Source organism: Oncorhynchus mykiss, chromosome 17 (genome assembly GCF_057628025.1).
Source record: "Oncorhynchus mykiss isolate SJ-2025 chromosome 17, ASM5762802v1, whole genome shotgun sequence".
In the NCBI taxonomy this organism is placed as follows: Eukaryota; Metazoa; Chordata; class Actinopteri; order Salmoniformes; family Salmonidae; genus Oncorhynchus; species Oncorhynchus mykiss.
The window spans coordinates 5,532,248-5,559,919 of record NC_143038.1 but is presented as its reverse complement, the minus strand read 5'-3'; the positions used below and the strand labels follow the sequence as shown (position 1 = coordinate 5,559,919).

General features: G+C 41.9%; 1 protein-coding gene across 4 annotated transcripts; it reads right to left on the bottom strand.

The window, feature by feature from the left end:
• Positions 1-81: 81 nt before the first annotated feature.
• col17a1a (collagen, type XVII, alpha 1a) lies at positions 82-27,672 on the bottom strand. 4 transcript variants are annotated; one of them, XM_021567864.3, is made up of 53 exons: positions 27,405-27,631; positions 23,073-23,134; positions 22,706-22,756; positions 20,475-20,613; positions 19,834-20,078; positions 18,906-18,953; positions 18,745-18,798; positions 18,506-18,556; positions 18,060-18,203; positions 17,701-17,844; positions 17,306-17,377; positions 15,851-15,925; positions 15,670-15,720; positions 15,038-15,193; positions 14,165-14,254; positions 14,031-14,078; positions 13,754-13,882; positions 13,223-13,534; positions 12,956-13,006; positions 12,792-12,818; positions 12,661-12,687; positions 12,502-12,564; positions 12,279-12,383; positions 12,106-12,168; positions 11,887-11,922; positions 11,744-11,797; positions 10,671-10,742; positions 10,415-10,477; positions 10,251-10,286; positions 10,056-10,127; positions 9,911-9,937; positions 9,760-9,795; positions 9,638-9,673; positions 9,384-9,464; positions 9,160-9,195; positions 8,981-9,067; positions 8,759-8,839; positions 8,577-8,627; positions 8,205-8,267; positions 7,787-7,846; positions 7,647-7,664; positions 7,452-7,502; positions 7,199-7,306; positions 6,785-6,964; positions 6,410-6,532; positions 6,212-6,310; positions 5,964-6,098; positions 3,453-3,608; positions 2,865-3,056; positions 2,389-2,550; positions 617-697; positions 389-460; positions 82-183 (listed from the first exon to the last, which is right to left on the bottom strand). In XM_021567864.3, exons 2-53 carry the CDS (start codon positions 23,122-23,124, stop codon positions 134-136), a joined length of 4,515 nt encoding a protein of 1,504 aa, XP_021423539.2. In that variant the 5' UTR covers positions 23,125-23,134; positions 27,405-27,631; the 3' UTR covers positions 82-133. The 4 variants fall into 4 exon arrangements, with proteins under 4 accessions (XP_021423539.2, XP_090060757.1, XP_021423538.2 ...); XM_090204631.1 differs by having other exon boundaries at positions 8,475-8,627; positions 19,834-20,613; positions 27,405-27,672; XM_021567863.3 differs by having other exon boundaries at positions 19,834-20,613; positions 27,405-27,672.

The following is a 27,672-nucleotide window of genomic DNA, read 5'->3' as shown; positions in this document are numbered from 1 at the left end:
CCTATAGAAAACGATATATTTACATTGGTAATGTCTCCAAGGCATTAGGCCCCAGAATGTATGCTCATGACTCATGACATATTTCATAGGACTTTCATTCACCTTTAATGAGTATTTATCAATCATTTGTTTCTCAAACGCCAACGTTCCTCTTTCTTCTGTTGGTCACAAGTGTGTATTCTCCTGTGGAAAAATGTGAAATCTTAATGAAACCATATCTCTTTTGCATGCCTAGGTCAGATCGACACATCATGAATAGCAGGGACACTTGTATTGAGGGTACTATCATGACAGAATTACATATAGTATCACTAGAAGGGATCCTACTGTAGCATCATGCTTAAGGATGTTGGTAAAGGGAAAACTTGAGTAGATAATCATGACGTACCTTCCTCCCCCTTTCCCCCCCTTTTCCACTCCAGACCAGGGAGGCCTGCCCTTCCTGGGATGCCATCCAGTCCTGGTTTACCAGAATTCAGAGTGAAAGTGTCACAATGGGACTGATTTTATGACTTTGTCTCGCTTGAGTAGCTTAACACAATGGTTTACAAAGACCTGGCAAATGATCAAGAGCGCAACTCTAAAGATGTAAAAAGCGTAATGGTTTAAAAGGTACCTCTCTCGCCTTTATGACCTGTATGTCCTATGTCCCCTTTCTGTCCTGGCCTTCCAGGGGGTCCCACAGTGTTTCCATGGGCTATGGATGATACATAAGGTTATTTCATATAAAGCTGCAATCAGCATTTTGGCAAAGCCCCACCAATGTTCAATCGTGACAAATTGGACTTCACACTTGGTACTGTTCTTAATTTAAATGTATACTGTGAAATAAAGTACCAGTCAGAGGTTTGGAAACACCTACTCATTCAAGGGGTTTTATTTATTTGTACTATTTTCTACATTGTAGAATAATAGTGAAGACATCAAAACTACGAAATTACACATGTAGTGTACTGTAGTAAACAAAAAAGTGTTATTTATTTTATATTTGAGATTCTTCATAAAGCCATCCTTTGCCTTGATGACAGATTTGCACACTCTTGGCATTCTCTCAACCAGCTTCATGATGGAGTCACCTGGAATGCATTTCAATTAACTGTTAAAAGTTCATTTGTGGAATTTCATTCCTTCCTAATCCGTTTGAGCCAATCAGTTGTGTTGTGACAAGATAGGGGTGGTATACAGAAGGTAGCCCTATTTGGTAAAAGACCAAGTCCATATTATGTCAACAGCTCACATAAGCAAAGAGAAATGACTGTCCATCATTGCGTTAACACATCCGGAAAATTTCAAGAAATTTGAAAGTTTCAATAACTTTTTCTTCAAGTGCAATCGCAAACAGCATCAAGTGCTATGATGAAACGGCCTCTCATGAGGACCGCCACAGGAAAGGAAGACCCAGAGATACCTCTGCTGCAGAAGACAAGTTCAGTAGAGTTAACAGCCTCAGAAATCAGCAATTAACTGCACCTCTGATTGCTTCCCAAATAAATGCTTCAAGTAACAGACATCTCAACATCAACTGTTCAGAGAAGACTGTGTGAATCAGGCCTTCATGGTTTAATTGCTGCAAAGAAACCACTACTAAAGGACACCAATAAGAAGAAGAGACTTGCTTGGGCCAAGAAACACGAGCAATGGACATTGGACCGGTGGAAATCGGTCCTTTGGTCTGATGAGTCCAAATTTGAGATTTTTGGTTCCAAATGCTGTGTCTTTGTGAGATGAAGAATAAGTGAACGGATAATCTTCGCATGTGTGGTTCCCACCGTGAAGAATGGAGGAGCAGTTCTGATGGTGTAGAATTCAAGGCACACTCAACCACAGCATTCTGCAGCGATACCCCATCCTATCTGGATTGTGTTTAGTGGGACTATCATTTGTTTTTCAACAGGACAATGACCGAAAACACACCTCCAGGCTGTGTAAGGGCTATTTGACCAAGAAGGAGAGTGATGGAGTGCTGCATCAGATGACCTGGAGTCCACAATCACCCGACCTCAATCCAATTGAGATGGTTTGGGATGAGTTGGACCGCAGAGTTGAGGAAAAGCAGCCAAGTGCTCAGCATACGTGGGAAGACCTTCAAGACTGTTGGAAAAGCATTCCAGGTGAAGCTGGTTGAGAGAATGCCAAGAGTGTGCAAAGCTGGCATCAAGGCACAAGGTGGCTACTTTGAAGAATCTAAAATATGAAATATATTTTGATTTGTTTAACACTTTTTTGGTTACTACATGATTCCATATGTGTTATTTCATCATTTTGATGTCTTCACTATTATTCTACAGTGTAGAAAATAGTAAAAATAAAGAAAATCCCTTAGGTGTGTCTAAACCTTTGACTGGTACTGTAAATTAATGAATTGCATTTATACTGTATTATTGTCACCTCTGATGTATTCCATAAGGTCAGTGACGTTACTATGGGAACCAAACACACGGCTGAATCCTGGAGCACCGGGAGGGCCAGGGGGTCCTGGGGGTCCTTGAACAACCTGTGACTTCTCCAGCTGAGACCGGTTCTCAACCACGTCCCTCAACAGACCATGGTCTACGGGATGGGAAACAATCAAGATCAGAGATAGCATATGCATTTACATCCAATGCAAATGCAAAAGTAGGACTCTTCATTCATTGCCGATGGTCACTATCTTTATTTATCAACATGTGTGTCCCATTGACATAGAAATTGAATTACTAGAACTGGCATCCCAATTCAAGTCAATGTGTCATTCCTTTGATCCATTGTCATTGGAAACAAATAAGCTTTGAAGAATTGCATTTAAATGTTGTTAAATGTGTATAGCTCTGAAAAGCATATTGTAAGCACTGCGATGACAGTATTGGATATTCAGTTTCACTTACACTTGATGTAGTCAGTCACTCGGACCGCTATATTGGAGAAGTCTGTCTCAGTCTCAGGCAGCCTTCTTCCCTCGCTGGTCCTGTGGTCAAAGGCGTGGCCGTACTCAGAGTTACCCTGCTCTCCCTTGTGTCCCTGAGGTCCAGGGGGACCTGGGGGGCCTGGGGGCCCAAACATTCCCCCTCTTAGACCACCTGGTGAGGATAATACAATATGCCAGTTACACCCACTGATACCCACTGATCTGGGGCAGTAACTCAATGTCAAGGGTAAATTATTGCTTTGAAATGAATGGGAGTCTGTAAAATCCCCTATCAATGTCTTTTTTTCTTTTTAATAAGTTACCTTTTTATCTTGGGAAGGACATCCATGAAGTGATGTAATTAGGGTAACCTATTGTACAGGCTCAATGCATTTCAAGTAATCTATTAACTTTTATTTCCTGGTTTTAGACCTACAGGGTGGATAATGGAAAACTAACTATTTCTGTACTGTTGTAACTCTAGGAGTCTTTGGATAGTACTGTAAAACCATATCATTATCCACTTAGTAGAAAACCATTTATGAAACCCTTATTGATTTGACCATACTCTGTATGTAGTCCTTGACCTCCTCCAGCCTGTATCCAGAGCTGCTGTAGGAGGCCTGTCCTGAAGGACCAGCAGGGCCTTGAGGGCCAGCAGGGCCTGGGACACCAGGTGGCCCAGGAGGCCCCTGAGCGCCCAAGGCACCTCTGTATTCAGCATCTAGAAAGGACAGGCAGAACTGACATCAGTTAAACTATTAAGAGGAGTAAGTCCTTCTGGCTCGAGACCTATAGTGCATTCGGAAAGTATTCAGATCCCTTGACTTTGTTACGTTAAAGCCTTACTCTAAAATGGATAAACAAATATTTAAAAATTATTTATAAAAATGTGTGCAAATTTATTACAAATATAAAAAACAGACATTTCTTATTTGCATACAGTAAGTATTCAGACCCTTTGCTATGAGACTTGAAATTGAGCTCAGGTGCATCCTGTTTCCAATTATCATCCTTGAGATGTTTCTACAACTTGATTGGAGTCCACCTGTGGTAAATTCAATTGATTGGACATGATTTGGAAAGGCACACACCTGTCTATATAAGGTGTCAGAGTAAAAACCAAGCTATGAGGTCAAATGAATTGTCTGTAAAGCCCAGAGACAGGATTGTGTCAAGGCATAGATTTGGGGAAAGGTAAAATAATTCCGCAGCATTGAAGGTCCCCAAGAACACAGTGTCCTCCATCATTCTTAAATGGAAGAAGTTAGAACCACCAAGACTCTGGCCGCCCGGCCAAACTGAGCAATCAGGGGAGAAGGGCCTTGGTCAGGGATGTTTGTGGCCTCCAACTGCTCTTAAATACAAGTAAAACTAAATGCATGCTCTTCAACCGATCGCTGCCTGCACCTGCCCACTCGTCCAGCATCACTACTCTGGACGGTTCTGACTTAGAATATGTGGACAACTACAAATACCTAGGTGTCTGGTTAGACTGTAAACACTCCTTCCAGAATCACATCAAACATCTCCAATCCAAAGTTAAATCTAGAATTGGCTTCCTATTTCGCAACAAAGCATCCTTCACTCATGCTGCCAAACATACCTTCGTAAAACTGACTATCCTACCGATCCTTGACTTCGGCGATGTCATTTAAAAAATAGCCTCCAATACCCTACTCAATAAATTGGATGCAGTCTATCACAGTGCCATCCGTTTTGTCACCAAAGCCCAATATACTACCCACCACTGTGACCTGTATGCTCTCGTTGGCTGGCCCTCGCTTCATACCCACTGGCTCCAGGTCATCTACAAGACCCTGCTAGGTAAAGTCCCCCCTTATCTCAGCTCGCTGGTCACCATAGCAGCACCCACCTGTAGCACACGCTCCAGCAGGTATATCGCTCTGGTCACGCCCAAAACCAATTATTTCTTTGGCCACCTCTCCTTCCAGTTCTCTGCTGCCAATGACTGGAACGAACTACAAAAATCTCTGAAACTGGAAACACTTATCTCCCTCACTAGCTTTAAGCACCAGCTGTCAGAGCAGCTCACAGATTACTGCACCTGTACATAGCCCATCTATAATTTAGCCCAAACAACTACCTCTTCCCCTACTGTATTTATTTATGTATTTATTTTTCTCCTATGCACCCCATTATTTCTATTTCTACTTTGCACATTCTCCTGCTGCAAATCTACCATTCCAGTGTTGTATTTGCTATATTGTATTTACTTCGCCACAATGGCCTTTTTTTTTGCCTTTACCTCTCTTATCTCACCTTATTTGCTCACATCGTATATAGACTTATTTTTCTATTGTATTATTGACTGTATGTTTGTTTTACTCCATGTGTAACTGTGTGTTGTTGTATGTGTCGAACTGCTTTGCTTTATCTTGGCCAGGTCGCAAATGTAAATGAGAAATTGTTCTCAACTTGCCTATCTGGTTAAATAAAGGTGAAATTAAAATTTAAAAAAATGTGACCAAGAACCCAATGGCCACTCTGACAGAGCTCCAGCGTTCCTCTGTGGAGATGAGAGAACCTTCCAGAAGGACTGAGGAGTGACTTCCAGAACTATCTCTGCAGCACTGCACCAATCAGGTCTTTATGGTAGAGTGGCCAGATGGAAGTCACTCCTCAGTAAAAGGCACGTTACAACCCGCTTGGAGTTTGCCAAATGGCACCTAAAGGACTCAGACCATGAGAAACAAGATCCTCTAGTTTGATGAAATCAAGATTGAACTCTTTGGCCTGAATGCCAAGAGTCACGTCTGGAGGAAACCTGGCACCATGGTACTGGCAGCATCATGTTGTGGGTATGTTTGTCAATGGCAGGGACAGGGAGACTAGTCAGGATCGAGGAAAAGAACGGAGCAAAGTACAGAAAGATCCTTGGGGTGGCAATCTTATCACGTGACTATTTTAAATCAATTGAACTACTTACCAAGATCCATCTGTAGGTCCCGGCCCACCATTTGGGAAACACTTGCTCACACTATGGTTAAAGAAGCTAATGGTGTGTGTATGAATCTAAATGTGAATCTGACATGGCTGTGTCACAGTGATTCCTTACCATTCATTAGAGTGAGGACCCGTCCAGCCACCTCATGGGTATTAAAGCCATAGCCTCCTCTCCATGGGATCCCTGGGATGCCAGGAGGTCCAGCAGGGCCAGGAGGACCAACGACGTAGCGTCGCACTTCCTCACCTGAGAGGGGTACGGATCAGGCAAGGGCACTTCATTGACTGTCTCATGACACAATGTTATCTCTTTTTTTCCCGACCCGATTATCAACATTTGTGCTCAAACAACTGACTTACTCTGTAGAAGGCTGATGATGTCATTTAGCGATGTACTGCCTCCACCGGGAGCGCCAGGCGGGCCTGGAGGTCCAGGCACCCCACTAGCAATACCGCCACCTGAAATGTCAACAGAGTATTAGATCCAGGTACACATACAATATGATATACTTCATATATGTACTGCTTTTGATAAGATGTTGGTTTGTCTGGACTCACTCTGGATGTACGCGATAACGCGACTAGCAAGATCGTCCACTGACTCCACTGATCCGTCACCAGGGGGTCCCGGTACACCTGGAGGACCCGGAGGTCCCGACATGTACTCCCTGACACCATCGCCTCCATGAAGGACAACACAATACACAAGTTACTGCACTGCTAAACAGTAGCGTAGAAAAGGTTTAAGATCTTGAGGCACCATTTTAGTTAGCCTCAACTACGCAAACAACAACTAAATCATGTTTTGTCGACCATATTATCCCATGGAGGTCACGTATGCTATCAAATACTGTAACGTTCTTTGGATGGGCATAGTTTAGCCCCACTCCTTTTCATTGGGGGTAAGAAGAAAGAGCAGATCATCTCACTCACTCTTGAGGTATTCTGTGATGTATTGGCGGATGTCCGGTGTTCCAGACCCAGACCCAGGTGGCCCATCGCGGCCGGGAGCCCCGGGAGGTCCAGGTGGACCTGGTGCTCCAGGGGAACTCCTGGATAATCCACCACTGGAGTAGCCAGGGATACCTGGAGCACCTGGAACGCCAGCCTCACCTAATGAAGATATAAGTTGGCTTAACTTACACAAAGGATCCACATTGAGTGATAAACATTGTTCATGTGATGCTCCAGAGCTTTTGTATAATTTTAGCCAGTAGATTTGAAAATAGTGCTCATGAGCCAAAGCAGGTCCCAGTTGTAATTATTTTTGCAATTCGTATGATATGTTACGAATGTATAAGTGATTAAGATCCCAGACTGCATCTTTAAAGGGGTGTAAGGGTGTACCTTTTGGACCCGGTTGTCCCTCGGGGCCCTCTGGACCTTGGGGCCCTGGAGGTCCACTGTCCCCTTCTGGTCCTGGACCTCCAGGTTGTCCCTGGGGTCCAGGGAAACCTGGGGAGAAAACAATACAATGAACAATACAACATATACCCAAAAGGATCAAGTAAATTCAGAAGTAAATGTTGGTTGTAACCCAAGCCACAGGTGTAGGCTTGAATGTTTAACTATGCTTCTGATAAATATTTGATCCACCCACCGACACCGGGATCTCCTGGAACTCCTGGTAAACCGGGCTGACCTGGGTCACCTGAAAAAATAGGTCAAATTGCGTTAAGGTTGACAGTCTATCACAAAGTCTGCCATGTAAATAATATGTGACTGAGCCAGTTCATAGCCTACTATGACATCAATCCAGCCCTTTGACATGGACATGCATTTAAAAATTGTTTACCTTGGTAACCCTGGGGTCCTGGTTTGCATTAGGAAACAATAAAATGATTTACAAGATGAGTGCACATAACCTCTGTTTCGACCAAATTGACTATGATAAAAACACAAATGGTATAGACAGTGAGTTGGACTCCTCTGTACCTGGTGATCCCGGTAGACCAGTTGGGCCAGCAGGTCCTGGGGGCCCAGCGAAGAAGGTTCCTGAAAGACAACACAGTGTTACACTACATTGCGTTACATTACTTGACCTTCCATATCATACCATATCATATGTGGCGGCAGGTAGCCTAGTGGTTAGAGCATTGGGATAGTAACCAAAAGGTTGCAAGATCAAATCCCCGAGCTGAAAAGGTAAACATCAGTCATTCTTCCCCTGAACAAGGCAGTTAACCCACTGTTCCTAGGCTGTCATTGAAAATAAGAATTTGTTCTTAATTAACTGACTTACCTAGTTAAATAAAGGTCAAATATATACTGATCAACAGCTTCTATCTGTGATTGTGTTGAGTGATCAGATGGTAACAGTATGTGTAGTGTAGGTTTGGTAAGGGCCACCTACCTGAGTTTGGCACAAAGCTACCTGGCTCTCCCTTATCTCCTCGGGGGCCGGGCACACCAACACCTGTGGTTTAGTAGAAATTCATCAAAATGGTTTGAAGAGTAACTTACCATTCTTACAATAGCTTAATTATTTTTCATTCTTCTCGGGTAGAAATGTTATGGCTTACCTGGTACACCTGGTTCTCCTTGAGGACCTCCAGGACCTGGAGACCCTTACCTGGAACACATGGCTTTCCTTGAGGACCTTCAGGACCTGGGGGACCCTTACCTGGTACACCTGGCACTCCTTGAGGACCTTCAGGACCTGGGGGACCTTTACCTGGTACACCTGGCATGCCTTGAGGACCTTCAGGACCTGGGGGACTCTTACCTGGTACACCTGGCACTCCTTGAGGACCTTCAGGACCTGGGGGACCCTTACCTGAGAAGGAATAAGGTATGAATTTGCTTAAGGTATGAATTTGCTCCATAAGAAAAAATACAAAATAAAATAAAACAGCTATCCGTCCAAAAATACATTGAAGTGCATGGAGAATGAACCACGTGGCTTACCTAGAAGACCCTGGGGACCTGGTTCTCCTGGGGGCCCTGGAGGGCCAGGTGGGCCAGGAAGACTAGCCACAGGTGCACGTCCTGTTGTAAGGGGTAAAGTAAGTTTAGAGGTAATAAGAAAGTCCTATACTATAACGAGTCTAAAACAAGAACATATTTTCACAAGTCAGGTAGTTACAAGCCTTCTGGAAGAATTCATTGATATGAGCCAAACATACTCACTCTCTGTGGTTTCCACAGTCTGTATAGTAATACCAGGCTTTCCCTGGTCTCCCTTTTCTCCTTCCTCTCCCCTTTCTCCCCTGGGACCTTTAGAGACAAAGACAATGAACAGTCAAAGGGAAGTACGTACAGTATGTGGATCCTGGTGTCTTATTGGATATCTGAGAAATAGGTCTTACCAGGCGTCCCAGGAAGACCAGCAGGGCCAACAGGACCTGACGAGACACAACAGAAGCACTGAGCATAAATCATATTGTACTTCAATGGAAAGTCTATGAGGAACTTCATAAAGATCTCCAACATCTAGATCTTCATCCAGATCTGGTCAAGGCGATACAGTGTTTACTCAAACTGTATAACAACGTCTTAGAACATTTTAAGAATGCAGAGCTTCGGTACCAACCTGAGAGTCCAGGGGATCCGGAAACACCAGCGGGTCCGGGGCTGCCTGGAGGTCCGGGGATGGCAACCGAACTGGAACCAGCTGGAATTCAAACAGGAGATTGACCAATGACCATCCATTACTTAAGGACATGTGATGCTGTTCTACTGTGGACACTGTACTATAAAGTAATCTCAATAAATATTTACAGCTGTAGATGTAGTCCAACAGTTTAACGATGTCTCCAATTCGCCTTGTTGTTTCCTCTTACTTACCTGCATTGATGATTCTACCAGGTTCTCCAGCTTCACCTAGAAGATAACATGATGATAGATTGAATGAAAGCATAATCCTGTTTGACTAAAGATATAGAGGAAGTATGTAATAGGTACATTACCTTTACCCCCAGGCTGACCAGGATTACCTGGTATACCTATACGGGATATTAAGGGAGGGTTACAAAAATGTTATAGCCTACTGTACAATATTTGAGAAACCATGCATCTGTAATGTAAATCAAGGAATGATTTTGCATCAAAGAGTCATACCTGGTGGACCTTGAAGCCCAGGAATGCCTACAGCGGAAGCAAGTGGAAAATGTATGTTATTGAAATGTAAATAGTGAATACTAAGCATTGATTGACGGATGGATGGATATATGGATTAGTAAATTGATTAATTGATTGATTGTACCTGGGAGGCCTGAATCTCCTGGAGGTCCTGCTGGTCCCCTGGGACCTGGTAACCCATCCAATCCCTTGTCACCTGGAACGATAAAGGCATCAACTATCCTGTAAAAATCTAAAAGTTGTTATATGGACAACTCGATTTTTCAACCAAAATATATTGTTGTGGTTTCTATCTACCACAAGATGTTGTTGTTTTTACCTCTAGAGCCTTTTTCACCGTCAGCCCCGGGAGCACCTGTTGAATAATACCCACACATTCAGAATTGATAACAGTGAAGAATTTCACTATTAGGTTGTCTATATTAGGACAGCCTGAGATTATTCTAGCAGCACAATATTTTCTTTACTACTATGTTCACTTACCTGCAGGTCCTTTAGATCCATTTGCGCCGTCTGGTCCCGGAGGTCCTCTTTGACCTGGGTCACCTATGATGACGGAGAGGGTACATAACCACTATGAAATGTACTTACAACCCATTTTCACACCAGTTTACGTATATAGTGCATATTTCTCTCAATGATGTGTTTTCCTAGAGAAGGAGGAGAGAAGAAATAAAGAGGAGACACAATGTTCTGAATCCCATGTGATTCTAACTACTCAGGGCAGACAGAAACACACCTGATGTTCCGCGGAGTCCTTTCTCTCCAGGCTCGCCCTTATTTCCTGGAGGTCCAGCTGGTCCCTTCTCTCCTGGACGAGGAGAGAAACAATAGGCTTGCTGATATGATCTTTGTTTAATGCTGCAATATGTAACTTTTTAGGTGACCTGACCAAATTCACATAGAAATGTGAGTTAGATATGTTCTATGTTTCCATTCTTAAATTTCCTTTTTTGCGTCTTTTACTTTCAGTTTTTCAAACAGCGATTGGAAAGATACAGTACTTCACAGAGGTTTAGATGGCACAATGATTCTCTACACAATTGCTTGTTTTGTCACAAACTGAAATTAGGCGAACTATTACACATTTTGCAACCAGGGAATGGCAGAGCAACTTCTGCATATTACACTTTTAAAACTAGAATCCTCCATTGAAACAACAACAAAGCCACCTCCCCGCCCCTCTTTCACTAGAAATAAAATGAGGGGATGGGGGCTATGGCTGTGTAACAGTATTACTTCCGTCCCTCTCCTCGCCCCATCCTGGGCTTGAACCAGGAAGCCTCTGCACATATTGGCAACAGTCACCCTCAAAGCATCGCTACCTACCACTCCACAAAAGCCACGGTCCTTGCAGAGCAAGGGAAACAACTACTTCAATGTCTCAGACTGAGTGGCGTCGCCAATTGAAATGCTAACAGTGCGCACCGCTAACTAGCTAGCCATTTCACACTGGTTACAGATGCAAGGACTGACCATCCATAGTATCAAATGTATAGTTTTCACCATGTTTTGAGGCTATACAGTCTTTGTTGACATTTACGTTCTTTACCAAAATGTTAGTAAAACAAGCTTATTTTGGGGGATCTGATGGGGGTATGACAGTTAAACTAAGCTCATGAGGCATTAATAAGTTATATTCTTCAAGAATCAATGGGTATATATCATAAATGTTTCAGTAAAAAAAATGGATGTATCAACTAAGGGTTCTAGCTATATTTGTAGCTTTCACTTTGTGAATATAAATCAAGGAAATAGGCCTGCATTCAAACACAGTAGTGTACATCATCTCAACACGTCGGTCTGGAATACCTTTCGGTCCTGGAGCGCCTCCTTCACCTCGGAAACCCTGTGGACCAGGAGTTCCTAAAGGGGACGAATACACAACCTTAGAGATCGCACGCTTGTGTCCTCTTCCAGTACAATGGTACACGAAAAGGGCAAAGAGCACTCACCTGGGATACCTGTAGCACCCTGACCACCCACTGACCCTGGAAAACCAAAAAAAATACACTTTCACAACGGCGGCCAACAATTACATGTTGATGAATTGCATTTACATTTGAGTAATTTAGCAGATGCTCTTATCCAGAGCGACTTACAATTAGTGATGATTTAATGTATCTCATCAATCTAGACGTATTTCCTGCGTTGATGATGACCTTTGGCCTTACCTTTAGGCCCAACAGGCCCAGCAGTGCCAGCAGGTCCAGGCCCTCCGGGTTCACCAGGAGAACCTATGGCATCACATAACATTAAATAAGAGCTTGAACAGGAACCCATCATTTTTTCTCTGAAGATATACCGTGACTAACTGTGACGCCATCAAATACACTTATGAACATACCTTTGTCCCCTTTCTCTCCAAACCCTGGAGGACCAGGCTCTCCACGTGATCCCGTTGGTCCTTCTCTGCCCTTCTGGCCTGGGGGACCCTCTGCACCAGCTTCACCTAATTCACAGATGAGAAGAGATGCATTGTGGGAGTGAGAGTCTATACAGTACATTTCTCATTGGTTGCAAGATTGAGATCTTGACATTTTAAGTCAAATTGTGTCCTTAAGCATTACCTGCATTTCCTTTAGGTCCCCTCGGGCCCTCCAGTCCACTGTGACCCATCTGACCTGGAGGACCTAAGGAAGAGAAGCCAAACATCAGTCTGCTATCATTAAGCAGATTATTATTTACTGTAGCCCCTCCAGAATAAAACTAGTAGTTTGTGTTCCTACCTGGTAGGCCAGGGAATCCATTATCACCTGAAATGAATGAATGAATTCCATTTGTACAGTATAGCTCTAACGTGTACAGTATTTGCTGTGTGACGTCATTGAAATGAAATGTAGGTCTATGGCTCACTGACCTTTGACTCCTGGACCACCTTGGTCACCTGAAATAAAACAGCTGAAATGTTAATCAACAGACACAGCCAAAACTTGGTCTGCCAATACAGTTTCTTTCCATCTATGGATGGATGGATCCATCTGCGTATGTTTCCATGTCCATGCAGTGGATGCCCTACAATACCTTTGGTCCCAGGCTCTCCTCTCGCTCCTTTCATTGAGTGTGCAAGTGTTGCTGTAACAAATAAATAAACATTTTTGTCAATATATAGAATCCAATAAAAACCACACATGTATAAAATCTTTCAAAAACATTCATAGAATTCACAAGTTCGCATGATTTGTGATTTTTGACTGAATCATTCCTTTGTTATAATGGTTGAAACGCTCAACATATACCCACAAAACACAAGGCTGGTGCACAGTGTAAGTTCTGGTTCTGGTTCTGTACCTCGTACAGTATCGGACTGCAGCTCAGTCCTGACTATCTGCTGTACTGCCATTTGCAGAGCTACAGGGTCTTGGCCTGGTCCGTTAGCTGATCCTGGACCTGCTCCTGCTGCCACTCCCAGATTGATACCATTATCAGTGCGGAGCAGTGTGGTAGAGGAGGGAGAGGAGGTCTTGTCCATGTATGCAGACTCCAGAGGGTCTATGATGTTGATGGCTGAGGAGGAGGAGAGGCGACTAGAATGTGCTGAGGAAGAGCTGGAGGCTTGTTCCAAAGCGTCCACACGAGCTTTAAGACGTTTGACTTCTTCGGCTGTAAGTGGTTGGAAGAGAAAGAGAGAGATGGGGAGAAAATTGAGAGGGAAACAGAGAGAAACAAGGACAAAGATTGAGTGAGAGAAGCGAGAAACAGAGAAATGCAGGAGAGGAAGAACAGAGAAAAAAACAGAGAGATTTACTCCGACATGGATGCAACTCTAGCTCTCTATGACAACCACATCAATCAAACCACCCCAGTGTCCTCCTCTCTTACCCAGGGCGATGAGTCCCAGGAGGAGCCCCAGGAGGAGCAGAAGACCCAGCAGGATGCCCAGCAGCCACTTCAACCAGGAGCAGCAAGACCAGAAGCCCAGACCTCCTCCAGACTCGTCCTTATGTATCTCTGATCGAGGAGAGAGGTAGAGGACACGGGGGTCAAGAACCAGCATCAGTAGAGTATCATGAAGAATGCATAAGAATAGGCACTTAGGGCTGAAGATTGTTACGCTGGGATTCAGCCATTTCAATTTCAAAGTATAGTTAGACTATACCTGCATAGGTTGCTTTGTCTTTCGTTGACACTTTCGTCAAGGATCCAGCTTTTAAAAAACAGCAGTGGAAGAACAGTGTGTTAGTAACACAAGTCAAGGTGTGGTGAAATTATCTATTCACTTCCGTTATCTACCATTCGTTTCTGTGGTTCTGGCTGTAGCTGTCTCCACAAAGCTGGACACCTTCTTCTTCTCCTCCTTCTTCAGTGAGTCCTCAGAATAGGCTATAAAATGTGAAAAGATAAGTCAACTTCACCATAACTCACAGACAACGGCTAATACTGAGACAGTGGGACTGTAGTATGTTATTGGGCATGGAAGCATTTAAGATCTGATAGAACTGGTACCATTTTCCCTCAGAAGGTTCTTCTAATTGAGCAGACAATTAAATATTTAGTAAACATTTTTTTTGTGAAAACCCTCCTCTGTGTACATTTCTGATATTCTCAGGTATTGGATTGCAATATTCCGGCAACTTTCCCAAAATTCCCAAGTTTCTAGGAATCATGCTTAGAAGATTCCCAGGATAAGCAGGGAATCTGAAATCCTACTTGGTGTCCGACAACAAGGCGCAGAGGGTAGTACATATGGCCCAGTACAACACTGGGGCTGAGCTCCCTGCCAACCAGGACCTCTATACCAATTGTCAAAGACTCCAGCCACCCAAGTCACAGTCTGTTCTCTCTGCTACCTCATGGCAAGTGGTACTGATGCACCAAGTCTGGATCCAACAGGACCCTGAGCAACTTCAAACCTCAAAACATTAAACTGCTAAATAGTTGGTTAAATAGTTAGCCAAATAGCTACCCGGACTATCTGCATTTACCCTTTTTGCACAAACTCTTTCTTTGTTGACTCGTCACATACGCTACTGTTTATCATCTATCCTGTTAACTAGTCAGTTTATTCTTATTTATATATACATACTTACATCAATTACCCCCTATCTGCTGTTTTTAAGAAACATGTGACCCATACAATTGTATTTGTTTTGAGTTGTTGCCTACCAATAGCAGTGGCAGCAGAGGAGAACTGCTTGCCGGTATCTTTGGCCATGACGAGTCTCTCCGTCTCCTTTTTGACGGGAGCTTTCTCTTTCTCCAGCAGCATGAATTTGTATTCTTTGGCGAAGACCTCGTCACTGGTGGGAGTGCTGGGTGACACTGAGAAATAGGCAGCAAAAACACTCAGTATAAACTGGTAAGTGTCATGAGTACATGATAAGATAGAGCAGTAGAGGATATCATTTTACTGCGGTGGGCTAAATCAGGCTCACACAGAGTGTATCTTGGTAGTCTTAAACAAATCTACTTGGAAACAAAAGTAGACACCTCACACACACGGTTATGGGGTTAAAAAAAAGAAGACACTTGTACTATGTCAGATATACAGTTGAAATGTATTACATTTGGAGTTTGCATCCCAATATTACACTTCATATACATCAAACAAGAGGAAAAACAGTAATAACGTTCCACCCATGGGGCAACTAGAGGGCGCTTTGGTCATTTCACTGCAGGAAAGTGCTATACTTGTCTTGGTGCTGCTGCTGCTTGTACATATATACATCAAATCAAATGTTTTATGTCTATGGTTGCCTAATTGTTATCGATGCAAAAACAAAGTACTTTGGACTCACCTGTGGTTGTGGACACCCCTGTGCTTGTGACATTTTTCTGCACACCATAGACTGCCAAGAAAGACATGCAGGGTGAATTTAACATGATTGAAACACGTGTGAAATATAACTCCCACAATGAACATGGGCATTATTCTCTTGATTCAAGGGGATTTCTGAACACTCAACACTCCATTCATACCTGTTTGTGCGTTGACTCCATTAGCTGTTAGGATGCCGCCAGTGGTGGAGGCCAGGTTATTCTGCATACCATGAACTAGAGTAGGACAAAGGATATTCAATACACTACTACTACTGAAAGTATCGGATTGGTGTCGACATGGGCTAGAGGGAGTTTCTATAGACCAGCAGGGATGGTCAAAAATGTCAAAATACTATAAAGATCAATGTATCAAGATTTTGAAATATATTTAATTAAAATACATGTAAATATATTTAATTAAAATACAATTAAAATACATGGCCCAAACAGCAACAATTTTCTCAGTAATGGTTACGGAAGTGTTTCACTTGCTATGACTGTGATATGTTGTTGTTTATCTACCTTAGTTGAATACACTGACTGTAAGTCACTCTGGAAAAGAGTGTCTGCCAAATGACCAAAATGTAAATTATGTGAACATACTGGGTATTATTATTGGCCTTGTTCCGGGGTAGAGCTCATTAGAATACTACTCAGCATGCTTTGCAATTGTACATTTGCACATATACATGTATATTTAATTAATTTAGCAGACGCTCTTATGACACCATAGTGCAATCAGACTTCTGATACCAAGGCAGGGTGTACGGGGGCCACAAAATTGTGAACCGATATAAAAAAAATGGCAGTGAGGGGAAAAGTACTCAATTGTCATGCTTGAAGTAAAGATACCTTCATGGAAAATGACTCAAATAAAAGTGAAAGTCACCCAGTAAAATACTACTAAAAGTATTTGGTTTTACATATACTTAAGTATCAAAAGTAAATGGAATTGCTAAAATGTACTTAAGTATCAAAAATAAAAGTATAAATCATTTCAAATTCCTTATATTAAGCAAACATTTTAAAAAACATATATTTTTATTGGCGGATAGCCAGGGGCACACTCCAACACTCAGACATCATTTACATATGAAGAATTTGACCAGGGATGTTCACTTGATAAGTGTGTGAATTTAACAATTTTCCTGTCAAAATGTAACGAGTACTTTTGGGTGTCAGGGAAATGAGTGGAGTAAAAAGCTCTTCATTTTCTTTTTACCAAAAATATTAAAAGTAAAATAAAGTACAGATACCCCCAAAAATGACATAAGAGTACTTTAAAGTATTTTTACTTGAGTACTTTACACCACTGAAAATAGTGTAGAAAAGTATTTTGTATTTTAAAAATACCAATTACTGCTCTCGAAAGTATCTTATCACAAAATACATTGGAATGAAGTTAAGCCCAGTGTAATACAAATGACTAAATACTCCGAAATAATTTAAATACATATTTCAAATACATGTAATACAAATACTGCCCATCTCTGCATACCAGTCACTTACTTTCAAATCTGTGACGGGAAGAGAACAAGTGAACACTTTGGGAGAAAGGAAAGATTATTGGGACGCACCGATAGAGAGACAATAGATGTTGAGGGAGATGTTTACCAGTGCTAGAGGCAGAGAGTCCAGAGTTCATGGATGTAGAGCTGAGAGCCAGGTTGTTATGAAGCCCTGTGGCTGTAGAAACATTGATAAACACCCACATCGATTGAGTCACACCCACAGTAACATATACAGTATTCATTGACGATGAGAAAATTTGGAGACATTTTCTTTTTTCAACTTTCTTGTAATTTTTATGTCGCACACAAATCTAGTTCACTTTAATTATGTCCTTTTAATCTCTTTGATTAAACCTGTTCATTTATATAAATATCTTCGTTGATGTTGTGAATAATTAAATTCAGATTACATTTCTGTTGGCACTATTATCACTCCGTATCATGCCATTCTTGTTAGAGTAATTGTGACTGTATATTTTGGTGATGTCTATTGCTGACCTGTGAGTGTGGTGGGTGAGTGTTGGAGGGTGGAGGTGGGGGACCGGTTGATGGCGTTGCTGTGGTAACCATAGCCTCCAGCCGTGGGGCCTGACCACACGTAGGAAGGCATTCCTGAGTCCAGGGTGGCACTGTCGTACTGGCCTGGGAGAGAGGGAAAGGGTTAACTGGTTTTATGTATGTTTATGTATGCTTATTTAACCTTTATTTAACCTTGATTTAACAGGTGAGTCAGTTAACAACGTATTCTGGACATCTAATGCATCAGTGATTATTTATGTACTTTCTTACTTGTGTAATTACTACTTATGTACCTATTTACCTAGTTTTATCATGATTATATTGGTGAGGGTGTGTACCTGACTGGGAGCTGTTTGGCATGGTTCTGGTCTCTACGCTGGCCTTCCTGGGAATAGGGAGGGTGCTGGTGGGGGAGCGAGGGGGGCTGATGCTGCTGGAGCGACTCCCCTTCAGCAGCCGCTTCACATCATCCAGCTCAGTCCCTACACGCCACGGGGAAACAGACTAAGGTGTCATCTAATGTCACTTAGGAAATGTGCAGACTTTTCAAATGTTTTTTTAAATAATAAAGACAGATTTTTATCCAACTGTATTTATCTTCCATATTTATCTTATCTTCAAGCAGCCACGTTCTATTTCCTTTCCACGTTTTCTGACTGAGTCTTATTGTCTCCCTATTTGTTGAAGTCAAACTAATATCATCTTGGTCCACGTGTATTTTCCAGGGCAGATCGGGTGAGTCATAGGTTAGTGATAAGAGCCCGCGTGGTATTAGGCAACTCACATCTTTTAGCAGTGGGAGAGGCACTCTGCAGTCTGCATCTGATCTCACTCTCTGGGACAGGACACAGCGAATAGAACAGAAAAGTATAGAATAGATTAGAATAGAGTAGTGTAGTGTAATCAGATGTGTTCTATATTAATCAAATGCAGCCAGTTAAAATTGCAAAAAAAACAACAAGTGCATTCTGCAGTAGTGTATGTATGGTCTGATTGATGGTGCTGTGCGCTAACAGCTAGTACCCCTGCTGTGGCTCCGCCCTCTGGTGGGTTTACTGGCAACCGCACTTTCTGCAGCTGAAACAATCAATTATCAAACATCAAATACGTCATTTTTAATATCCACTTTTATTAAACATAGGAATTAAAAACATTTTGAAGTCACATTTAAGATTGATAGTTACCATATTCTCTCCTTGTGTATTCCGGAGATGAGTTTCCACTGGATCTTCCTGAATACACGGAAGAAAAACACCACTATTGACGACTTTTCCTTCTTCATGTCATGACTGAAGTCATACTTCAACTTCTAAATGATATTCTTAATAACATTATTGTTGATATCTGCACCTGTACTAAAGAGCATCAGAGGACCTTAGGTAGGGCCAGTAGTTTCCAGACCACATGACATGACCAAGAAATGATTGCGCTCCCTCCCTCAGACGTTGCATGCATGAACCAATGGTTACGTGCCACGTCATCGACTGTGTCATTGACCGACAGATTGCTGTAACATATGATGTGGTTAGCTAATACCTAAAATACCTATCCAGGCGTTGTAAGATCTGGCAGGCATCAGCAACACCTGGTCAGAGGAAAGCGCACCGATGTATGATCTTAGGTACCCAGAGGTTATGTGGTCAGGAAAAAAAATCCTAGCCCTGGATATAAGGCTACGTTCATAACCAAGTGGGAAGGTGGTATTTACCACATATGACTGGGAAAAGTCCACTTGAATGCCCCTCCAACTGGTAATTACTAGTAAGAACCTCGACTATTACTCGACTCTGACATCTACTAAGGAAATGACCTTGATAACAGCATTTTCAGCAGTTAAATGCAACAACAAAACAGTATTTTTTCAAATCAATCTATTAATACGTTTTTTGAACACTATAATTAGTTTACAAACACATATAGCTCTACGTTTAGATTATGGTTGACACAGCTTGTTTGCCATTAGCCAATCTGTGTTTCTCAATGAGTTCAAAGAACTTGCATGCATCCAACTGGTATTTACGACTTCACAACAGGTAATTACCACCTTCCCACTTGGTTATGAACGCAGCATATGAATAGGGTTAACCTTTGACCTTTGACCTTGTCACTGACCTTCGTAGCCCATGGAGCGGGCGATCATGGTGCTGGTCATGCTCTTTCTCTCCGTGGGGGTGGGGGAGTAGCTGAGAGCAGAGGATGCAGACCCCTGTGCCCCACCCCTCTTCACGCCCCCTGAACCCGCCCCTGCCAAGGAGCTGTAGTTGGACCTGGTAACCGTGGAAACGGTCACAGAGCCCAAGCCGCCGGCTGACATTTTGGCACTAGAAGAATCCCCTCCTCCGATTCCGGCACCAGAACTAGAGGCAAAACCAGAACTAGAACCAGAACTGGAACCAGTGACAAAACTGTCTCCTCCTACTCCTGCTCCTGCACCTTTGGAACTAGATACAAAACCAGAACTGGAACCAGTGACAAAACCGCCTCCTCCTGCTCCTGTTCCTTTGGAACTAGAGACAAAACCAGAACTGGAACCACCAGAACTGGAACCAGTGAAAAAACTGGAACTGGAGCTAGACATAAGACCCCCTCCAGAAACGGAAAGAGAGCCGCTGGTCTTGCTCGCCCCGAACGATGCCCCCGAAGCCCCTAAAGACCGGAAAGCTGGCGCAGAGGCCCCTGAAGCACCGGAGGATAAAGAGGGGGACTCTATAGTGGTAATGGTGGTTGATTTGCTGACGGATCCCCCTCCGTACCCAGACTTAGCTCCACCCACAGACCCGGCTGCAGCAGAGGATACTAGCACTGAGCTACTGCCTCCTGTGATGGCTCTACTGGTAGACTCTCCTCCTCCAGTAGAGAGCAGCCCGCTCCTCGAAGAGAGACCACCTGAGGCTAGAAGAGGAAAGGAGAAAAATAATGATTAGGACTTATACAGAGCTTAGAGAAAGTGACTTTTTCTTATAAAGTAGCCTGATATATAACAATGTAGCCAGGGGGGTCATGCACCCCCCAAATCTGAGGGGGCACAAAGGACCTGAGGATAGCTGAGGATGTATGGAAACATTTTTCAAACACTTGAAACAGTTTTTTCCTGAAATCTAGAGCCATTATCATTATGCTTAATTATAAGTCAAAATATGTATATTTTTCTGCATACCTCCTGACTGGTGTGTTTTTTTCTCTGCTGAAATATAGGTAAAGGATTGAAAGGAATGTGAGTCTTATTCAGTACATTTAGTTACTGTTTGCTTTTCTAAAGTCTACAAACTTTGCCAGCAGGCATGCCAGCTAGGATAGTGAGACAAGCTAGATACTCTACCTTGATTGATAGCCTGAAATTGCTTCATGGTGGCTAGTTACAAGGTTGGGAGATTGGGAACCTATCTGGGCTAGCTAAAGCCAACTTTATAAAATTGCTAAGTGGCTAGTAATATTACAGGGAATTAACAAACAATCACCAAAAAAGTATATATATATATCTATATTTATATAGGACAAATCTCTGGGGGCACTTGCCCCTGTGCCCCCTATGGGCATGACGCCGCTGAATGTAGCTTAGCTGTCGAAATATCTACAGAATCCTATAAGTAATGGATTATATACCAGTGACCATAGGAGTTCTATAGGAGCATCTAAGCTCTTTCGTTGGAAGAGTTTAGGCTGTGATTGACAGTACAAGAAAAACGGTCTTTTACAGGATTCTGACTGCAGTCCAAATGAGCAGGTGTTAAAACCTGTCACACTGTGCCAAAAAAAAAGAAAAATACCAGAGATGTTTTTTTGGATATAGATTATTTTTTAAATCTAGAATTTTGTCTGAGCATGTCTTGAACATGTTATGCCATAACTACTGCTGCTGCTACCACTGCTCTGAGAGATGACCTTCCTCTCCACAACTGAAACGCCACGAGAACTGCTGGAGGACATGCTCTTCTGGTTGGAGACGACAGAGCTAGTGATTCCCTCTTGTGGAGAAATAAGGGACCGTCAGAGACCAATGCTGAGGACATGGATCCTGTTCAGTGGTGGTTAAAGAACCCAAATGTCAAACTCGAGTGAAAAGTAAAGATACCTTAATAGAAAATGAGTCAAGTAAATGTGAAAGTCACCCAGTAAAATACTACTTGAGTAAAAGTCTAAAAGTATTTGGTTTTAAATATACTTTAGTATCAAAAGTGAAAGAATAAATAATTTCAAATTTATTTTATTAAGCAAGCCAGACAGAACCTTTTTCTTGTTTTTAAAATGTACGGATAGCCAGGGACACACTCCAACACTCAGACAACATTTGCAAATTAAGTATGTGTGTTTAGTGATTCTGCCAGATAAAAGGCAGTAGGGATGACCAGGGATGTTCTCTTGATAAAGGTGTGAATTTAACAATTTTCCTGTCCTGTTAAGTGTTCAAAATGTAACAAATACTTTTGGGTTGTCAGGTAAAATGTAAGGAGTAAAAAGTACATTATTTTCTTTTAGGAATGTAGTCAAGTAAAAGTAAACGTTGTCAAAAATATAAATAGTAAAGTAAAGTACAAATACCCCAAAAAACGACTTAAGTAGTACTTTCAAGTATTTTTACTTAAGTACTTTACACCACTGGTCCTGTTCGAATACTTTAGAAATGCATCCTCCTTTTTTTCTCCTTTAGGTAAGCACAGATCTATGAGTGATTGGATAGGTGTAAGCAAGGTTACCACCCATTTACTTCACCAATCTCAGATCTATTCAGATCTGTGATTACATCAAGGAAGGTAGGACATAAGGATGCATTTCTGAAGTAATCGAACAAGGCCCCAGACTGCTGAAAATTATCATGAATAATCTTCACTACCAATAATGATAATATATATATATTTTTTTAATGAATTATAGAAACTCAACGTTCGGATGGACAGAGGATAAATTCATATTTATGGGATGTTATACTCACAGGTGCATGTAGTGTGTATAAATTATGAAAACCTTCAGAAAGGACACAACTCACTTGGCGGCAGTGATGTCAACCGGGTTGTTGTGGTTACTGTTTCTTTGACGACTATAAAAAAAAAGATATATTGACAATTCATAAATAGGTTTCATGTTAAAATGTGTTCCTGGTCAATACACTTGTAATAATATATTTGAAGAATACCAGGTTCAATATAATGGTACACTGTAATAATGTGTTGTGGTTGATAGGTGATATACATTTGGTCATTGAGAACGACTACAAAAACACAAATCTGTATTTGTGTGTGTCATTCCAAACCTGTGTCATTCCAAACCTTCAGAACAAGCTTCTTCTAACAAAGCCAAAAAACCAAGGCAAAATAAAACATGTATTTTCTCTAGAATATTCAGTGACCTCTTACCCTTGCCACCGGCACCAGCATTTACAATCTTGGTTGTCGTTAGATTGTCCATCCCATGTTAACTGTTTCAAAACAGAACATGTCTTTATTTTTACATCATTTATCACACTGGTGCATGCAGAAAAATCTAAGGAAGGCACTGTATGGAAATATCAAACTAACTAACAGGACTTCAAACGATATAGATTTGTCAGAATTTGTATTTTTTTATGGCATTTTTCCATATTTCCGTATTTCTCCATACTTGGCATTATGTACTACTAGTAATCATTCTCTCTCTTTTTTATTTCTCTCTCTGTTTTTCTCACTCTCACGCTCACTCTCTCTCTCTCTTTCTCTCTCTCTGCTGTAAACATTCCAAAGTTCCCTGATTGAGAATGTGTTGTTGATTTAAGCGGAGACCCTAGCCTTGGGCAAGCCAAGCCTGTATATTGTCTTCACCTGATAAATTGAGAGCTCTTTTCATAGGGAGCAGTGATTTACTGGCGGTGCCTATAGATTTTCCTGTGAAACTGAAAGGGACTCGGACTGAAATCAGACGTGGGTGTTGAAATCATTTACAAGTTAAGTTCACTATACCACTGACACAAGATTTCAGGGATGGCCAACGGCTCCTGTCTAATAACATAACGTGACATAACATGACATAACATAACATAGCATAACACAGCATAGCATAACATAGCATAACATGATTTAACATGCGATCTGACGCAGCAGCATCTCTTTGACGCGTCGTTTCAACAGCATTGACTGATGGATGTAGTGTGGACAGGTTCTACAGCAGAACCATGGTCAGCGTCAGGATTTAGCCTCCACTAGGAAGAATAACAATGTACATATACACTGGCTCCAAATGGATGCTAATGGATAGAAATATTGGGGGAAATACTGTGTATATTACTCTAACGTAAGCTCGTCTTCTTATTCAAGAACAAAAATGTAATCCTCTAACACGTCAGTGTTATTTATTGTGGACGCTAACATGAACAAGGCCAGACCTGTGTGGATTCCTTATTGGCTGCCTCAATTGTTCTCATCATCCAAATAAGCCTGAACTTACAATTTACATATAGATTTTTTTTTAAATGGATGACTTGAATCATTTGAACACATACCTGAATACTGAATTCTATGTGATATTATGATGTATTATAAATAGTGAATAGGCCACTACTTGAATCACTGTCAATCAGAAATTCACATAAACTAATGAATATGAAATATGACCACTTGTAAAGTAATTCATGCTTTATAGCTAGCTACCCCCACATGGTACACAAAGGTGTCGTGTTACATAGTAGATGACCTATGACCTCTAATTAGCATCACCAGGTCAGGAGGGCTGTCTATGTCTGCATCCAAAATGGCGCCCTATTCCTATAGGCAATCCAGAGCCCTATGGACCCTGGTCAAAAGTAGTGCACCATATGTAGTGACTATTTTCTTCAGGGTGCCAATTCAGATACTTAACACACAAATACCTGAGGCAAATAGGATTACAGTGGGGCAAAAAAGTATTTAGTCTGCCACCAATTGTCCACTTAAAAAGATGAGAGAGGCCTGTCATTTTCATCATAGGTACACTTCAACTATGACAGACAAAATGAGAAGACAAAAATCCAGAAAATCACATTGTAGGATTTTTTTATGAATTTATTTGTAAATTATGGTGGAAAATAAGTATTTGGTCACCTACAAACAAGCAAGATTTCTGGCTCTCACAGACCTGTAACTTCTTCTTTAAGAGGCTCCTCTGTCCTCCACTCGTTACCTGTATTAATGGCACCTGTTTGAACTTGTTATCAGTATAAAAGACACCTGTCCACAACCTCAAACAGTCACACTCCAAACTCCACTATGGCCAAGACCAAAGAGCTGTCAAAGGACACCAGAAACACAATTGTAGACCTGCACCAGGCTGGGAAGACTGAATCTACAATAGGTAAGCAGCTTGGTTTGAAGAAATCAACGGTGGGAGCAATTATTAGGAAATGGAAGACATACAAGACCACTGATAATCTCCCTCGATCTGGAGCTCCACGCAAGATCTCACCCCGTGGGGTCAAAATGATCACAAGAACAGTGAGCAAAAATCCCAGAACCACACGGGGGGACCTAGTGAATGACCTGCAGAGAGCTGGGACCAAAGTAACAAAGCCTACTATCAGTAACACACTACGGCGCCAGGGACTCAAATCCTGCAGTGCCAGACGTGTCCCCCTGCTTAACCTGTTATGGCTGCATCCCTTTGTTCTCAATTTCCACCTGAAGACATACCCTAATCTAACTGCCTGTAACTCAGCCCCAGAGGCAAGGATATGCATATTCTTGGTATCATTTGAATGGAAACATTCTGAAGTTTGTGGAAATGTTAATTGAATGTAGGAGAATATAACACATTAGATCTGGTGGAAGAAAAGGGAAAGAAAGAGCATATGTTTTCTGTTTTTTATTTCACATGTACTAGAATAGCCACACAGTCAGATAGGATGCTGGAGATAATTCTGATGGATAACACAAGAGGGCAACTGTAGGTGTGCAAAGTTTCAGACTGATAACTTCAGGAATGGGTGAGCTACATGACATTTAGCATGAAGTCACCCAGGTGTCCCACACAGGTTGCCCAAATGTACCCAAGTGGCCGAATTGGTGAAATGACCTATAACTATATACAGCAGTGCAAATAACTATATACAACATATCAAAAAGCAATTCTAACACACACACACACACAAAAAATGTTTAAAAAAATTAGAAAATAAATATTTAATCCAGTACATGTCCAGGCCCATCTGAAGTTTGCTAGAGAGCATTTGGATGATCCAGAAGAAGATTGGGATAATGTCATATGGTCAGATGAAACCAAAATATAACTTTTTGGTAAAAACTCAACTCGTCGTGTTTGGAGGACAAAGAATGCTGAGTTGCATCCAAAGAACACCATACCTACTGTGAAGCATGGGGGTGGAAACATCATGCTTTGGGGCTGTTTTTCTGCAAAGGGACGACTGATCCGTGTCAAGGAAAGAATGAATGGGGCCATGTATCGTGAGATTTTGAGTGAAAACCTCCTTCCAGCAGCAAGGGCATTGAAGATGAAACGTTGGGTCTTTCAGCATGACAATGATCCCAAACACACCGCCCGGGCAACGAAGGAGTGGCTTCGTAAGAAGCATTTCAAGGTCCTGGAGTGGCCTAGCCAGTCTCCAGATCTCAACCCCATAGAAAATCTTAGGAGGGAGTTGAAAGTCCGTGTTGCCCAGCAACAGCCCCAAAACATCACTGCTCTAGAGGAGATCTGCATGGAGGAATGGGCCAAAATACCAGCAACAGTGTGTGAATACCTTGTGAAGACTTACAGAAAACGTTTGACCTCTGTCATTGCCAACAAAGGGTATATAACAAAGTATTGAGATAAACATTTGTTATTGACCAAATACTTATTTTCCACCATAATTTGCAAATACATTTATAAAAAATCCTACAATGTGATTTTCTGGATTTGTTTTCTCATTTTGTCTGTCATAGTTGAAGTGTACCGATGATGAAAATTACAGGCCTCTCTCATCTTTTTAAGTGGGAGAACTTGCACAATTGGTGGCTGACTAAATACTTTTTTGCCCCACTGTATCTATACGAATAGATACAGATCAAATCGTCACTATGTGGTGGTAATGACCGTCAAACATAGTTCAATTACTTGTCTTTTGCCCTCAAGAAAAGCAGAGGAAGACGTTGAGGTTGAGAAAAGGACGTATCAGTTGCCACAGGCTGTGTGTACATGTGTCTCACACCTGTGTATCACCCCTTCAGTTACAGGCTATTTGCAACACTCTCCCTTCCACAGCCACATAGTGGTGAGAAGAGGACCTCTTACAGCTGCAGATGTATCCGTTTACCTCTTTGATGTATATGAAAAAAACACTGGCATACTAAGCCCTGAATCCATCACAGTCTTGATATGGTGCGATATAATGCAATACTACTTAATTGGCACATTGGATTTGGGATTGCAATTAAATGAGGAAATTATAATCAAGGGTAGACATAATTACCAGAGGGCATAATTTGGCAACAATTAGGCATAATATCTCAAAGGGCTTAACTATGCGGACAGCAACACAATTATGCAATCGGCTCTTGAATTTGGAGGGATGAACATGTGAATGTGATCCAAAACAGTAAATCAGCATTCCTCCCCAAAATGTGTAAGGAATGTGTTATTGGGTCTACACAGGTGAGACAAACAGGGGATAGATTAGTACTGCCTCTATTTGGATTGTAAAACAATTTGGATTGTACAAATTAAAAAAATAAAATAATGCCTACCTCAGCCCGTTTCCCAAAGATGATCTTCCTCTCCTCTCTCCTCTATTTTCACAGAAAATGATTTGATGGCACCGATCGATCCTATGTGCTTCTGCAGTATCTCCAGGTGCGTTATGGATACGGTCCGCGGTGTTCATGCACTGTATGTGCCTGGCCCGTTTATGTATGAGTCTTTTCTGACTCATTGCTTCTACCGTACCAACATGTTGGAACAAAACAGCTGGAACGGTGCTGTAACTTCAGCCAGTGACAGACTCTGCGTTTGAAT

Coding starts and splice junctions, on each gene's coding strand:
- col17a1a (XM_090204631.1), bottom strand. CDS start 23,124: ATGGACAATCTAACGACAACCAAGATTGTAAATGCTGGTGCCGGTGGC. Junction 17,845..18,059: donor GCCAAACAGCTCCCAGTCAG/GTACACACCCTC, acceptor CCTCTCTCCCAG/GCCAGTACGACAGTGCCACC. Junction 8,628..8,758: donor AGGTCCCCAGGGTCTTCTAG/GTAAGCCACGTG, acceptor ATTCCTTCTCAG/GTAAGGGTCCCCCAGGTCCT.